Genomic DNA, 16606 nt, shown 5'->3' on the forward strand with positions numbered 1-16606 from the left:
ATTTCTGATAGAATATTTACAGCGAACATTGTTTGAACACACACACACACACACACACACACACACACACACACACACACACACACACACACACACACACACACACACACACACACACACACACACACACACACACACACACACACACACACACACACACACACACAGGCCTCATTAGAATAAGACCAAAATGCAGAATTGGTGACTAATTGGTTTGAAGTTAATCAACTCCGCGCTTCTATGTTTTGCACTTTTAATTGTTGCACTGGCATTACCGTGAAGCAGCTCGAGAGCTGGCTGAGAAATCACCCGAACTAGTGAAGAATTTAATTCGTTTTATTTTTACTGAAATATCTCGATATTGTCTAAAGGAGTTCTATTTCAAAATCATGTATGCATAACATTTGTAGTTTATATAATTTCTGTTAGAGAAACTGCATGTTTAGTTATGCATTCTCTTCTTTAAAAGCCTGAATATATGAGCGTGCAACACATTTATTTCGGGGGGAAATCAATATGATAATCAGCTTAGTACATAACTGTACTTTAATATAGAACATCAGCCATTTTCATGCGAGATGTCTCACTCAGAGAGGATTAACTTCTTCATCTTGATCCCATTTCAACGCTCACAATTGCTTGAAATGTACCAAAGTTCACAGCTACGCGGTTTCCAAGCTCAACGAATATATCATGCTGGGATTTAAAGCACCAGTTTCAATGTTTCAAACATTTGCATTTCTTTTGTTGTAAATAATTGGCTTCATTTCAGTGGATCGGTGAGCAAATATAGTTCGCATTTTACATCGAAGTTAAAGAAAATTAAGTAAAACACATTCAAGCTGTAATAATCTAATAAGTGGGGGGGAAGACAACAGGTTGTGGTTTATGTAAAGGTGTTCGGTGATTTTGTCATTTATTTGAGCTTGCAGCCATCGGTGAAGTTACAGTAGAGACGCGCAAAGCAGGACGTTCCAAAGTGAGGGGACTCACAGTGAAGCACCTGTTGCACTGATGGAGTCTGAAGCACGAAGGACGCAGTAAAACCTTCTGCCCCGCTGGTTCTGTCAGCCCGCATGTTCACACTGAGGAATCACTTCATACAGATGTGTTGGGAAGGAAAGAGATAGGTTTAGTTAAGCCTTGACACATCTGAATTAGCAGAGTGAAAAGTAAGGCGCTCAACCAGAATGAGTTCTGTGCGTCAAATTGTGGCCTTATAAACCACAGGCCTTTGATATCCGCACCTAAATATAGACGAGATGTTATTTCACTTGTTAATTGTGCTCCTGTTGTATAAACATCATAAAGGTGTGGAAGTAGGAGTTTTGTACCCTGGTGAACCGTTGAAAAGGAGCCTGGTTGGTTCCTCAGTCCCGCCCTTGTCTTTGAGGCTAATAAACCAGAATTATACGACCAGCCGGCTTCCGGCCTCGAGGAAAAATAAAATCACTCCGTTAAGGATTCCTCCTTTAACCACATAATCCGACCACAGAGACCCGCTGTTCCCGGTCACCGACACCCGACGGGCCAAAGCGATCGACTTTATGGCCCGAGCAAAACCAGGACCAGGACCAGGACCAGGACCAGGACCAGGACCAGGATTAGAACCAGAACCAGGACCAGGACCAGGACCTGCCAGAAACTCGCCTGCTAATGACACGACCCGGGAACTGGGTCACGCGCGCAGAAAGGAAGCCTGGAACTATAAGCAAGAAACGATCTCGAACTTTCTCACACAGATACAGTTTGCTCATTTAACGGCGCTCAACCTGTCGATCTTCACCAACCCTTGAAATAAACACACTGAAACAAGCTGCTTGTAATCAGCGTTTAGTTTCGCCTCGTTTCACTGGAGACAAGTTGTGCTTTTTAATAACAACAACCTCGACGCGAGAGTTCCCTGAAGTTAAAACCGCTGCGCTCCTCAAATCTCCAAGTAATCCACTTATCCCTCTTCTCTGTTACGCACTTGTGCTTTTCTATCAAGTGGGGAGTTTGTCCAGAGCGGGAAGGATCGGCGCGTAAAGGCGCAGCGTCGCGGGACTCAGCGGAGCAGCGTCGGCCTCAAAGCGCCCGAGCAGGACCCCAACCTGCACTCCTGTCTGCCTCCAGGCTCGATCAAGATTTACAGTGCTGTGCTAGGAATGTTTAATGTCAACATTTTATAATTTCATGGATTTTACCAAGAAAGACCATTCAATTCGCAAAAGCCAAAACATTTAAAAAGGTGAGTGACCTGAAAAATAGCTGAACTTTTCTTTGAAATTAATTTGTTAATTTACCAACAACGACAGGGTCCTCAAATATAACACAACCCAGAGATGATTAAAAACAAAACAAACCTAAAATATGAACAGAGAGAATAAAATCTAAGATCCGACAGTTAAGTTATTCAGGAGCGGTTGTGTTGATCTCCCTCCGCTCAGTCTGGATATTTATATATAAAAACAAACATCGTGATTCTGTAGACAAGAGGTACACCAGTAATGGTGAAAGATTGAAATTGATAAAAGCAAAATGTAACTGAAAAAAAGTTGAATCTGGAATAGAAATGACCAAAAAATGGACGTTAATAATTAACATGCTTATAAAAACTGAATGTGGTATATAACACATTATTTTAGATGCGAATAAAACGGTTTCATTGTAATTTTTGCAACACTTATGAATTGCAATAAAAATAGATTTTCGGTCTTTGCGCCTATATGTTTTCAAATCGAGAAGCCCGTTATTCCTTCTGCGCCGCCGCACGTGGGAACGTTGAAGAGCGTGTGTGATTTCTGCACGTATTACAGTTAGTTTTATGTGTTTATTTCTTTTCATAAATCCAAGCCTCCAAGCCACGGCGTTAAAAAACAACCCCACAACAACAGCCACAGCCTTTGGATGCGCTCAGGGAAATGTCGCACGGCGGACGGTGTTTGCGGATTTCAGCGCAGAAAGCAAAACTTCCCTATTATTATATAAATCATTGAAATTATGTTAAAGTCGATGCTGTTTGAGAAAGAAATCCGTCAGATTCACTGGAGTGTTTTGATGCGGTGTGTTGCAGGGCCTCTCTGGAGGCCTCGCTCGTTTTCTAATTTCCACTCAACTTTACGCTCGGCAGTGTGTCTCAGGTGTTGTTTGGTGTCTCGTGTCGCGTCGAGTCAGGGGTCCGAACGTGCACAAGCTAACTCGCTATGACAAACAAAATACCAAAGCTAAATAATGCATTTGCTCCGAGCTGTTATTGCTCGTGTTTATTTGCTACGGGATTTTGGGGACGTGATATTGGAGTCAGTCCGTCAGAGGCAGGACTGCAGGCGCACGTTCACGGACCGTATTGATTTTTGGCCTGGCTCAAAGCAAAGAGGCTGCGGGTTCACGTGCACACTGGAGTTCTTACACGCCGTGTCATTGATCGTGGAGCCATGTTTGACCCTGGACGTGTGTGTCTGCATCGCGCAGTTGTGACAGAACGGAGATCCGGCGTGTTGAGCGGTGTTGTGCATGTCTGCGCACTGACCCGGGTCCATATCCAGACAGTGCGCCGGATCCTCTCCGTCCGTGGCGAGGCTCTCCATGGACAACTCCAGCTCCTTCTCCTCCCAGCCCCGGAGCTTCCTCTTCTTGTTGGAGCCGATCAGGGCTTCCACGGAAAAAGCGTGGGCTCTCGAGCTCAGAGCTGCGGCAGATCGCCTCCTCTCACTCATTTCTCTCAATCCACCCGAAGTGGGAGGGGACGCGTCAAAAAACCCACTCAGTCCGTCCGACGCGATGAAGCAAAACAATAGTAATTTTTAAAAAAAATAAAAAAAGTAAAAATAAAAAATAAAAACGCACAAGTCAGTGTTTATAGCGAGGCGAAAACTCACCAAGTGTCCAAAGTAATCCCAACCGTGACTTAGTAACGCCGCGTCAAAGTTTTGCAAGCAGGCTGTGCCATCCCGGCTGCACGCGCACCAAATCAAGTCCTGGAGAGGTGATATGGTTTAGCTGCCGCTTCACGCGTCTCTCAGTCCTTCCACTCCGTCTCTTTCTTTTTCTCTTTCTGTCGCTCCGAACTTCTCTCTGATTGATACTCACGTCTGGAGCAGCTTTTTTCCTTTTTTTTTTCCAGGCTCAGGGGGCGGTCTCACTGCGCTCTGTCACACCGGCGCGTCCAATCAGTCGTAAGAAGAGACAACCAGACGAAACCTTTCGTCCAATCGCAGCAGGAGGGAGACGCGCGTCCTGGAAGAGCGGCCATTGCTCGCGCCGCTGCAGCCGAATGAAGTGACTCCACAATCAACCATAATGGAAACTTACTCTCACCTTTTCCAGGCTCTGAATTAGACTGGAGGTGTCCTGCGCTCAGATTGAACAAATAACAAAAACAAAAAACAAACAACAACGTGAATCAAACGTTGCATTTTACTGACTTCACCAGCACCTCCGTGACGCAGGGATCCTCTCAAGCTTCGCTTGTTGGTTTGGTCGTCCAGGGTGCGTGAGAGCGCAGCGGCCTCCCAGCAGCCGCCACGGACTCACTGTAATATTTCTCCTCTCACCAAGTGTCTGAGCCACTGATTCCATCATTACCAGGGATTTGCAAGAAAAGTCACATTACAGCTCCATTGCGGGCCGACAGGCAGCTGAGGACCGGAGCAGAGCCGAGGACGGACAGGTGGGCTCCGCGATGCGGCAGCAGAAGATTAGCGCGCTGCGCTTATTTCAGCGCATCTGCAGGTCTGGAGCGCAGAAAGAAGAAAAAAAAAAGTTTTTTCATTAGACTCACAAAAAATAATCCACACCGAATGGATATATTGTTAGGACTATAATTTAAAACAAAAAACAAAACAATAACATGTCTTATTTAAAGATCCCTTTTTAAAAATAATATCTACAACCTGTATTTTGTTTACACTCTTATTAATGCAAACGTTTTCATATGAATGTGTATTCTTCCACACAGAAATTAAATAATCAAAATAATACATCAGATAACGTTGTTTATTATTGATATGGTTAATTAATTGACATTGAAATGATTTAAAACTGATTTTTTTTCAGTCAGATTTTTAATTGAGAGGTTTTAAATTAAATATTTAGATTTTGGCTGATGGCAAGAAAACTTCTGCATTTAAATTTTACATGTCTACACATCATTTAACTTAAATCCACTATCAATCTACTAAATGTTTTTTACAGCATAAAAAATAACACGAGTAAAATGTTTACTGTTGGTTTCTAACCAAATGTTGCTTTTTAAAGAAGTCTGTTGCGAGTGTGACGCTCCGTAGAGGCGCACAGGCCAGAGGGGAGCGAGAGAGAGGCTGAACATCTTCCACCGCGGCGGGGAAACACTTCACTCTTTTCCCTTCAGCCGCTCGGAGGGAAACGACGGGACGCTCGCAGCTGCTTTAACCCGACAGAGGGAAGGAAGGTGGCCCAACTGACCAGACCTGGAGGGAGGCGCACCACTCATAGATAGATAGATAGATAGATAGATAGATAGAGAGATAGAGAGATAGATAGATAGATAGATAGATAGATAGATAGATAGATAGATAGATAGATAGATAGATAGATAGATAGATCAAATATTCCACAATTTTCTAATTTACGTCTTTATTCCATTCTAAATAGTACAAATCTAACTAAAAGTAGTTGATTTAAATCCAAATAAAGATCCAGTAACGACCCGAGACTTAAAATTCAACAGATATCATAACGTGTGTGTATTCTCTTTCTTCTGCTATATTGTCTTCCGGGTAATTCGGAGCGTAAAAGTTGGTCCAGTATAAACACGTAGATATCCAGCGCATGTTTGCGTGTCGGTGCGCGCGGTTTGACACCCGCAGTGAAAGCTAAAAAACCAAGTGTTGGCTCTTTACGTCCTCATTATGGCCTCGATGGCGCGTCGCTCACACAAAACGAGACGTGCAGGTAACACGCGTGTCTCTCTTCAGTACTATCGCACCGTTTTAAAAGTAGTTATTGGTACATACTTTATTAATTAATATAATATTTCGCAGTTGCCTCTTTATTTAGATTTCGTCTTCTTTGCGAAACGAGGATCCCGCGCGTAAAAACGGGCATGGAACCTGCAGTTTTGACGTCACCCTCCCAGTCACACGCGCGCAAGGTGGAAGCGGTCAAACGCGCCGTTAAATTTTCAATTAGTCAAAGAAAGCTTTTGACCTCCACCTGACCTTGGGGAAGGAAGCACGCGGAGAGCAGTAAAGCATCCAAGCTGACAGTCAGCGACTCTCGGCCGCAGCGCAGGCCAAGGAGCGCGCGTCACCGGCGGAGGGAGGCCGACGGGCCGCTGAGCTAAATATAGTGCGGAGGGACACCGCGGGGGGACACCGCGGAGGGGACACTGCCGGGGGGACACTGCCGGGGGCGAAAGTTACTTGAAAGAAAAATACAATTTAGAACCAAAGTTGACCTGACGTTTACATTTTGGTCAACAGCAGAAACGAGGAGGCAAAGTGTAACAAGGGTCAGAGTTCATCTTTTCAAGTCCAACCAGTGGTCATTAGGAGACGATGCGTCGTGGACAAAATATATATAAAATAAAATAAGGACACAATGTCGAGGAAGCATCTGATATGAAAACAAAAGGCATTCAATCTATTAAGAAATCTCCGGTAGTTCTACTATAGGAACTCCAGGATTTCGTGAATCTATCGTTTTTATGGACACATCCTCCAAACAATACATCATTTGAGAAAAAAAAAAACCCAACAATTCAGATGCATTAAAACTTGTCAGAATGTGTTCCAATAATATACAGAACAAGTTGCATTTAAGTGATATATCGAGTCAAACAGCGGCCTGATGGAGTCTCCAAAATGCAGACATTTATTTTATGTTATTATTCCTCCAGCAATGACGTGGATGTTCGAGCTGTGCCTGTCGGGAGCGATTCAACATTCAAAACTAATTATTTGGGGAAAAAAATCTATATAATTTACCTAGAATACAAATTATTTTAAAATCTTTCTGCTCTTGTCACCCGCTGTGCCGTATTTTAAATCCAAGCAAAAATGCAATATCAACTCATACATGTTACATTTGTTTGTACAGTAAACAGTCTGCGGAATTATAAATAAACAAACTGAATTCTTCGTTTTTTATGATTAACTTTAACATTTTGTCCGGAGCCAAATTAATCGATTCGGACTTAAGAACCCAATTTTTATTATTATTATTATTATTTTTAATCAAAATGTGATTCTTTTCTCTCTCTCTCTCTCTCTTTTTTTTAATTAAATTACTTTTACTAAAAGGGATTGAAATACACAAAAAAAACCTAAGAATGTTATAGTTTCTGTACATGTTTCTTTCACAATGAAGCTTTTCCGGTAAAAATGTTTTTTTAATCTGTATCTGTTAAATAGGTTTCCTATCCATAATTGTTGATAAAATAAAACTAAAAAAGGAACTATTTGACATGTATCTGTTAGGTTTGAACGTATTTTACAAGACAAACTATGTTAATGTCTATAGCCTTAAAATGACACTTTGGATGCTTTCCAGAGCGTTTATTTGGGTTCGATAAGGATTAATTATCCATTTAATATTGTAAGATGCACTATTTAAATTTATAATGACTATGAATGAATTTTTGGCCTGGATGAAAACTGACCTGCACGATGCGGCGAGGCCCGTAAGAGGACGAACATCAAAGGGTTAATTTAAAGCCTTCGCGAACAGACGCGAGCTTTACTGTACATCTCCAGCTCTCAGCTGGAGCTTCAATCATCTCATTATAAGGTGTGAGAAACATCCCGGCTGAAACCTTTACAGCCTCCAGGGACTCCAGGAGTGAAAAAGAGAGATTTTGTTTCTTTTTTAATGCTTTTTTTTTTTATATCTGGGATCCAATATTCCGGTAAAACACGTCATTACAAAGTCAAAAGAAGTCATTTTAAAAGTCGCAATGAGCTGAAAGGAATGAAGAGAGATGTAGAGGAGGATACAAGCATAAAGTCGGATCTTACCTGAAGCAGCCTGAAGGAAGGTGGACATCTGAAGGTCACAAACTGAAAAACGTGCAGTTTTTATATTTATGCTCCTGCGTAAAAGAAAACCTCCACAATCCAGATGTAACGCACAAATCCCCGAGTCAAACACTCTGAAATCAACTCATATTTTCCGACATACTGACGTCAAATGTTCTAAAGTTTCAAACATTTCTTCAAGTTCAGCAATCAGGCCGTCAATTATTGATCAGCTATACTTGAGCAGGCCACAATTCAATAACACGTGTGATTAAAAAGATGCTGATTTTACCTGATCTACGCAATTGCAGAGGCTTCACTGAACAAAATAGAACATTTGAACCAGGTGTTGTTGCAGGCTATTATAAACTTTAGGATTTCTCTGCAGATAAACAATTAAATCCCCAAAATCTTCGATGTGGCATAAAACTGCCTAAAATCACACATATTTCTCATTTTCAATTAAAAACATGACCTTTAGACCTACCACTGGTCACCCATACACCCATGACTTATTTGGTTTATGTTTGGAAATAAATACTGCGCAGTGCTGTTATTTAAACAGTTTTTCATCTGAAGAAAAAAAGGCATCTTTTGCGAAAAAGCAAATGGACCTACTGCTATGGCGACAGTACTGTTTTAAATAATAATCAACAATAATAACACCACGGTGAACGATTTCCTTAAATTCCACTGTTACCTTCAATTTTATTGTCAGTTTCAAATAAAGTAATTAAAAATCAAAAACATGGCGACTTGCGTCAGTGACGTTAAAAATCTTCCAACCAGGTTGTTATGTCTTTAGATGAACTTGTCACATAAAAATCACACCGACCTTGAGTTCACAATCTGTACAAAAAGGAAGTGATGTCCAAAGATTAGGGGTTTTTAGGAAGATTAGTTTCCTCTGCTGCTCAGCGCATCGAAGAGCAACATAAAAAAAATGCCTTTCTTTTCTTGCGCCAGGACTAGTTGTTTCCATTAACAGCGATTTATTTGATATAATAACAGTAATAAAAAAAAACATTACGACCCGGTTGAAGTTGTTCCTCTCGTGCGTAAAACGGTCGTGTTCCGGTGTCGCGCTCAAATGAAACGCACAGACGTTTTTACGCGCAGGGACCTGGATTTAAACAGAAACGTGTTTTTGTCCCAGTGCTTCGCTCTTCACTGTGATTTACAGCCCGCTGTGCTCTGTACGTATGCAGTCTATATATTTTTATTTATATTCCGTCAGTAGGGGAAAAAGTGAGGAAGTAAACGGAGCAAGTAAACACAGGAGATGGAAACCCCGCAGTAAGTGTGTAATCCAGCTCCATGGTGTGCGAGAGAGGCTCTGTAGAAATATCAGAGAAGTGCGTTTTCAATTAAAGCGCAAAGGTTGGGGAAGTGCGCATCAGAGAGGAAACAGCAACAAGGCAAAGAATGAACGGGGGAAAAGGCAAAAACAGCCACGCAGAAATAGAAAGGAGGTTTCTGAGGTAAAACTGCCAGAAGAGGACAGTATAAATATGTGTCCTGTTTGAATAAAGTGAGACTCTAACTGATCTCAGAAGAGTTCAAGTCTGCCAAACAGGAAAATACATGTGTTTGTTGTATTTTATGGAGTAAAGGCTAGTCCCTGAACCAGAATGAGTAAACATTATGACGATAGTGGTTCGCTGAACAAAATAAGACTCATCCTGCTACAGAATCCGAGACATGGTTTACATTTTGTTAGAATTTGAATGGAAAATAAGTTTGAAAAGAAACGAAATGGTTTAATTAGCAGTGTCGCCCCCATTCGTTAAGTTCGATCTTGGATGCCTTTCTGTGCAGTTTGCTCGTTCTTATTGTACATTTAGTACATGTATGGGTTTTTCCCGACCGCATGTCTTCAACGTGTCGTTCGGGCCGTCTGGGATTAATGCGTCCCTGCAGAACTCTTCGTGTTAATGTGGCTGTGAGAATAAACTGAGGTGAAACATGTGCATTGATCCTCAAGATCTAAAATTCACCCCGACTGCTGAAAAGGTCCATTTCCATTTATTTTGAGACAGAAAAAGCTTAAAAGAAAAGAAAATGTGCATCACTCTGAATTATGTTAATTATATCTATCTATCTATCTATCTATCTATCTATCTATCTATCTATCTATCTATCTATCTATCTATCTATCTATCTATCTATCTGTCTATCCAGGGGTGACTGGTCATTAGGGGCAGGTGGGGCTGAGCGCCGCCTGGTGTCAACAGAAAGAACTGCATGTAAAATATGCTATTAATTCATCAAGATTATCTGCAGTATTTTCTTGTCTGTGAATAAAACTTCCTCTTATATAGTAAATAATTACAGTGTGAGGACAGAACTCCCTGGTTATTGGTCTCCTCTTGCTGCTTCAGGTTGTTTCCTCCTGATCCACACCGATGGTTCAATGAGTGGAGCTAGCTCCCGCTCACCCCGCTAGTTCCCGCTCACCCCCGCTCGCTCCCGCTCACCCCGCCAGCTCCCGCTCACCCTGCTAGCTCCTGCTCACCCCACTAGCTCCCGCTAACTCCCGCTAACTCCCGCTCACCCCCGCTAGCTCTCGCTAACTCCCGCTCACCCCCACTAGCTCCCGCTAACTCCCGCTCACTGATTGAGATGATTGAGGCGGAGCTTCACAGAACCAGAGCAGTCGTCACAAACACCAGCTTGTTAGCAGCTCAAGCTAACAAACAGTTATGAATCAAAATGAATTAGGTCGATTACTTACGAGTACAAGTTTCAAACTTATTTCGCTGAGAAAGTGAAGGTTGAATTGACTGAAGCAGTGATGAAGACTTTTTAAGATTCTCACTAATTAGTAGTTTTACTGGTGGTCAAGTAGAAGAACTTTAGTCTTTGGAACTGCGGGACCTGGTTCCATTCATGTCAATGACTTTTTTTTTCAGCTGCATTTTTTTTTTTTTTGATCAGCTATTGCAAGACTCAACATTTTTATGGGATCAGCGCCTTTATGATTGTTATAATGTTGTGGCTAAAAGGTGGTGCAGCCACTTTACTTTGGAATTCAGTGCTGTTACTAAACCTGGGATAAAATCTTGCCTCCAAGTGTTTACATCTAGAAACGCTACTCTATCTATCTATCTATCTATCTATCTATCTATCTATCTATCTATCTATCTATCTATCTATCTATCTATCTATCTATCTATCTATCTATCTATCTATCTATCTATCTATCTATCTATCTATCTATCTATCTATCTATCTATCTATCTATCTATCTATCTATCTATCTATCTATCTATCTATCTATGCAGAGCGGAGCAGAGTAGAGCACCGGAGCTGCTGGGGATGGAGCATCTGGTTCAGGGAGCCACGGTTCATGTTCTTGGGGACTTGCACACACAGGGAGGACATGCAAAGTCCACACAGAAACACCTGCTGGATTTGAACCAGGGCGGGAGCGCTAACCACAGCGCCACCCTGTGGCCCAGATTCCACAGTCAAACTATAACCTGCAGCAGAGTGTAAACAGAAAGAAAGCAGCTGCCAATCAGCTTCCTGTTGTTGTGTGGAAGGGCAGATCAGTGTTTCTACACAATATTCATCCGTGTTTGCATTGATTTTCAAGTTGAAATGTTCATCTTTCCATTGTAGTTTTACTCTTTGTTGATGTTTATTTCATCACTGACGCTGTTGTTTACATCTTTGGATTTTAAGCTCTTAACCTGTGTACCAGTCACATGATCTTTTCGATATACCCACTCTTGTGAAGCATTTTGTGACGGCTGTCTGTGAAAAGTGCCATATAAATAAAGTTTACTACTTACTTTATTTACTATCAGCATCAAGACCAGTAGCGGGCCACCAGGGCCTTAAAGGCTTCTCTGCAGGCCAAAGACAAAGATCTGAATCAAAGACTGATTATTGATTATATTTTGTCCATGAATTTTGGATTAAATAATTCCAAATAGTCTGTCCGCTTTTTCTCACAGCTTCTCCCCAGCTGCTGCTTCCAGACACTACTTCCATATTAAAGCTTTTAACCAATCACATTTAAGCCATCTCCTGTTGCCAGGCTAAACAAATCGGCCTGAGGCCCTCAGAGTCAATTCTGCAGGCATCTGCGGTGGCTGCTTCAACCAATCAGATTTTGATATTGGGGAGGCGGGTCGGTATATTCAAGCCCTCTGATTGGATGGTCAGAGAGTTCACTCTCCAGCACTGGCTGCATCTGTTGCGAGCTACATGAACCAAAATATAGTTGTGTTTATTTAATAGCGGTTTTATCAACCTACAATGACTAAAGGGGACGATAAAGACATTTGGTTGCAGATTCATTGTCAAAACAATTTTCAAAATGGACTTTTCCAAGAGGTCATTGAACGCACCTCAGCACTCTGAGTCATGGTGCAATTTACTAGTGCTCACTCACTACAAACTCCATGGCAGGATTCATCCATCCATCCATCATCTACCGCTCTCCGGGGCCGGGTCGCGGCGGCAGCAGTCGAAGCAGGGATGCCCAGACTTCCCTCGCCCCAGACTCTTCCTCCAGCTCTCCTGGTGGGACCCCAAGGCGTTCCCAGGCCAGCCGAGAGACAGTCCCTCAGCCTGTCCTAGGTCTGTCACGTGCACCAACATTCAGGATTATATTGTTTGCATTATATTATTATCAAGACCACTAAAGACTGACGTTTGTCTCCCTCCTCGACCTCAAGAAGTTTCAGGAAAAGCAGTCGCTTTTTTATACAGCTGCAGTAGGAGAAGAGACGTCTATTCTGATTTTTTCATTCTTAAGTTATATATTCTGGCGACACGGGTATCTATCTGTGATGCAAAGGTTTTTTATACTGCATTTCTGCAGTAACATGGTTTTTGTAGCCATAAAAAGTTATTGAGGTGTGGATTGCCTCAGACCAGCAGTGAAGGCCTGGGTCTGAAATGCACAGCCTGCCGCTGATCAAGTTATTCCACCACTACATTGAATTTGGAAAAACAAGGAATCATTTCATTATTGGCTTTATGTGTAGAAATAAGATTTATTTTTAGGCTTTGGTTTGAAAATAACCTATATTTAGTGATGTACAGCAGGCCACTAATAACAGCATTGTGTAACCTCTATAACTCTATTCGTTGGTATTGAACTGTTTGGAGGTAAAAACGACACATGGCTGTAAGCTGATTTTTAATTTGATCTGCTACATTCTGATTTCAGATACTTCATGATCCTCTAGTGGAAACAACTTCATTAATGTAACCAGATACTCTGAACACAGGCTCAGGGCTGTTTGGAGTCAAGGGCCAACAGTAGGATTTATTACTTCTGTATCAGACAGAAATGTAAGTGAAGCTCATGAGCACAGACACACTGAGGCCTGTTTACGCAAACATTCAGGTCAAAACGCATCATTTTTGCATTTTCATTTCAGAAAATTGCAAAAATCGTTTTGCACTTATGATGTACTAATGATGTCCATGTACTCGGAAACGGCCACAATACTGAAAATGATGTAGTGTTCATGTTGAGCCACTAATGGGTGCTGTTTCACATGCAGCAGAGAACAATATAGGCATTAATACTGGGAGAACACGGACATTCTAGTGGACACACCACCAAGATGGATTGTTATTATGGTGACTGTCAAAATAAAATCAACAAGTTGGATTGTTATTATGGTGACTGTCAAAATAAAAGTACCAAGTCCAGGAGAATATGGAGTGAGACTCATGACACCACGAAGGAAATATGTTTTTTATTGGCTCTACTGAGCATGTGCAGAACTACTAGTTACTACGACCAAGGTGCTCATGCCAGTAGCAGTGTTTCCAGCATCCACCCAATGGCGGTGTAGGAGTGTAGGAGCATTTTTGGAGAGTTGCACCTGTTGGGCCTAAAACCCCATTGTTCACTCCCTGACTCCATGGTTGAAAACACCATTGGTCATGTGACACCCACCAGGGGGCCCCCTTCTATCTCCTCCTCGAAGCTGCATCCCTGCACCTCACCACCAGGGGGCTCGACCAACTCCGTCACACCCAGAGGAGGAGGCTGCTCTCTCAACCTGAGACCAACCGGATTGGTTGGCGTTACACGGTGTCCGAAATTCAAACTTGGATGAAACCCCCATCCAGCTATAGCTCAGGGCCTCTTCCCCCGAACTGCCGAGAGACGCTCACGTCTCTGCTGCATCGCAGGAAAAGAGCACCAAGTGGACCCACAGAACCAAACCAAGGTTCAGCTGGACCAGCAGAACACAATCGGATTACTTCTTCTTCCTTGTTTGGGACACAGCCAGCGTCTCTCCTCACCGTTGGTTAGTGTGCCGGCTGTTCTGCAGCGGAAACTACGACCCACAGTTCTGGTTCTGGACGCTGAATCCAGACCCGGTATCGGGCAAGTCACCGCGGCCTCACGAGAACGACACAGCACTGAATCTAGACCCGGTAACGGACAAATGACCGCGGCCTCACGAGAACGACACCGTACTGAATCTAGACCCGGTAACGGACAAATGACCGCGGCCTGATGAGAACGACACCGTATTGAATCCAGACCCTGTAACGGACAAGTTACCGCGGCCTCACGAGAACGACACCGTACTGAATCTAGACCCGGTAACGGACAAATGACCGCGGCCTCATGAGAACGACACCGTATTGAATCCAGACCCTGTAACGGACAAGTTACCGCGGCCTCACGAGAACAACACTGTACTGAACACAGACCCAGTAACGGACAAATTACCGCAGCCTCACGAGAACGACACCGTATTGAATCCAGACCCTGTAACGGACAATTACCACGGCCTAACGAGAACGACACCACACCGAACAATGTTGACCATGTGACTGACGAACAGTAAGAGAGCTTTGGTCTGGGCAGCGCTGCTAAATTAGCCTGAAGCTAATATACAATGTGTTTCACTGTGTCACTGATGAACCCGCCGTCTGTTTGTGAACGCCAGGTTCACGCCACGTTAATGCCACGTTAATGCCACGCCTCATACCACGTTCACGCTACGCCTCACGCCACGTTCACGTGGACGAGTTCTCCGCTAACAACCCCCCACAGGTGTTCCAAAGCGCTCAACCGGACACACACACGCATGTGCGCACGCACGCACACACACACACGCACACACACACACACACACACACACACACACACTATACATAATTGCTGTTTAGTAGATTAGATCTCTGTGTTAGATGACGTTTGCTACTTGATTGTGTTGATTTATGATATGATTTCCGAATTATTTATGAATTGATACACTTTTGTAATAAACGCCTGTTAGCTGAATTGATCGATTCCTGGTACTTAATGCTGACATTCACTGGTTTGTAGCAGTCTGTGCTCGAATCTCACACCTTATTCAAGATTGTTATATTTTACACAGAAATATTACATAACTTAAATAAACCTTTTCAAACAAGACTGAAATTTTGGTAGAGCTATTTTCAGTTTATCTGGTGGTGCCCCATTTTATTATTAATTGATAACCAATTTATTCAAATCCGTAATTGTTCATTACATAATTTCTAATATTAACTTTATTTACTCAATTATTTTAGGAGTTGTTAATGAGTAAATGACAGTTTATTTCCATTAATAATGTACATTTTTCATAAATTACTTCCAGTGAATTATTCCTTTCAGTAATCTATTGCTTACAGTAATTTAACGCTCATATCCAACCAGAGATCATAACACACCTTTGGGAGCCGTTGTCAAAATGTTGTGTTTTCAGTGGCTCCAAACATCGTTTTGTAAACGGACACCCACAATGCAACAATTTTTGGTGTTTTCTTTTGAAATCATGGTCGTGTGAACAGACCCAGAAGGTAAAAGCTTGAACTGACGAGGTAACGGGCATCCTGCAACTGAAACTGTTGCTCAAACCTGGGAACTGCTGCCTCCTATTCAGAGCCGTCCATTCATCTTGTTTCCTGTGTAGTCCACATGAGGTAGTGCTCATATGAGTGAAGACGCCCAGATGTTCCCCTTACTCACAACTTCCTCCAGTTGTTCTGGGGGACTGGGAGCAGAACCGGACCAAGGTGAAAGCGAACCAAGCGCCTATTTGAACTGCTCACTTCCCTCTCAAAATGAGACGTGTGAGTTGTTCCCAAGTCTTCCTGTCGCTCTCCAGATATCCTGACCCTCCCTGTGACTGGAGCCTCTGCAGAACCGAGCTTTTCCAAGCTCACATTAATAAAAACGACCTGAGATCTTCCAAGGCACAAGACAGACTGAGTGGTCAGCAATGATTAGTATCAACAACGTTGGCCATCAGATTTCTTACAGTGACGTCATAAAGGACTTTTCCTCCAGAAAAGCCAGGAAGCTCAGGTTTTAAGGAGAAGCTGGATGATTGAGGACGAACAGAGGAACAACAATGTGGCCATCAAATGTCAAATCAAGGTCGTTTATCTAAAACACATTTTCACATAGTTACTTACATAGTTACATAGTTTTAATACCTAGTTTTTCCAACTTTATATTTGTTTTGAAACCATTTTATAATCTTGTTTCTGGTAACTGTTCATTAACATGATTGAAGTATTTGCTTGATATTTGGTTCAATTGTTTTTGTACGTTTGAATTTGTTACTATTATCATATATCTACGTGATTTTTGTTGTGTTAAATTGTTGTTC

General features: G+C 42.5%; 1 protein-coding gene across 2 annotated transcripts in view; it reads right to left on the reverse strand.

The window, feature by feature from the left end:
• The window catches only part of tbx15 (T-box transcription factor 15), a 46310-nt gene extending 42265 nt beyond the window's left edge, over positions 1-4045 (reverse strand). The window contains exon 1 of one of the 2 annotated variants that reach the window (XM_080497831.1): positions 3861-4045. Coding sequence is in view for 1 of the 2 variants with exons in the window: in XM_080497830.1 (XP_080353956.1) it covers positions 3512-3698 (187 nt within the window). In the remaining variant the exon portion in view is untranslated. Of the gene's footprint in view, positions 1-3511 lie in introns of both variants that reach the window. The other variant, XM_080497830.1, reaches the window with a different exon arrangement.
• Positions 4046-16606: the final 12561 nt, after the last annotated feature.

This window comes from Blennius ocellaris (genome assembly GCF_963422515.1).
Source record: "Blennius ocellaris genome assembly, chromosome: 6".
In the NCBI taxonomy this organism is placed as follows: domain Eukaryota; kingdom Metazoa; phylum Chordata; class Actinopteri; order Blenniiformes; family Blenniidae; genus Blennius; species Blennius ocellaris.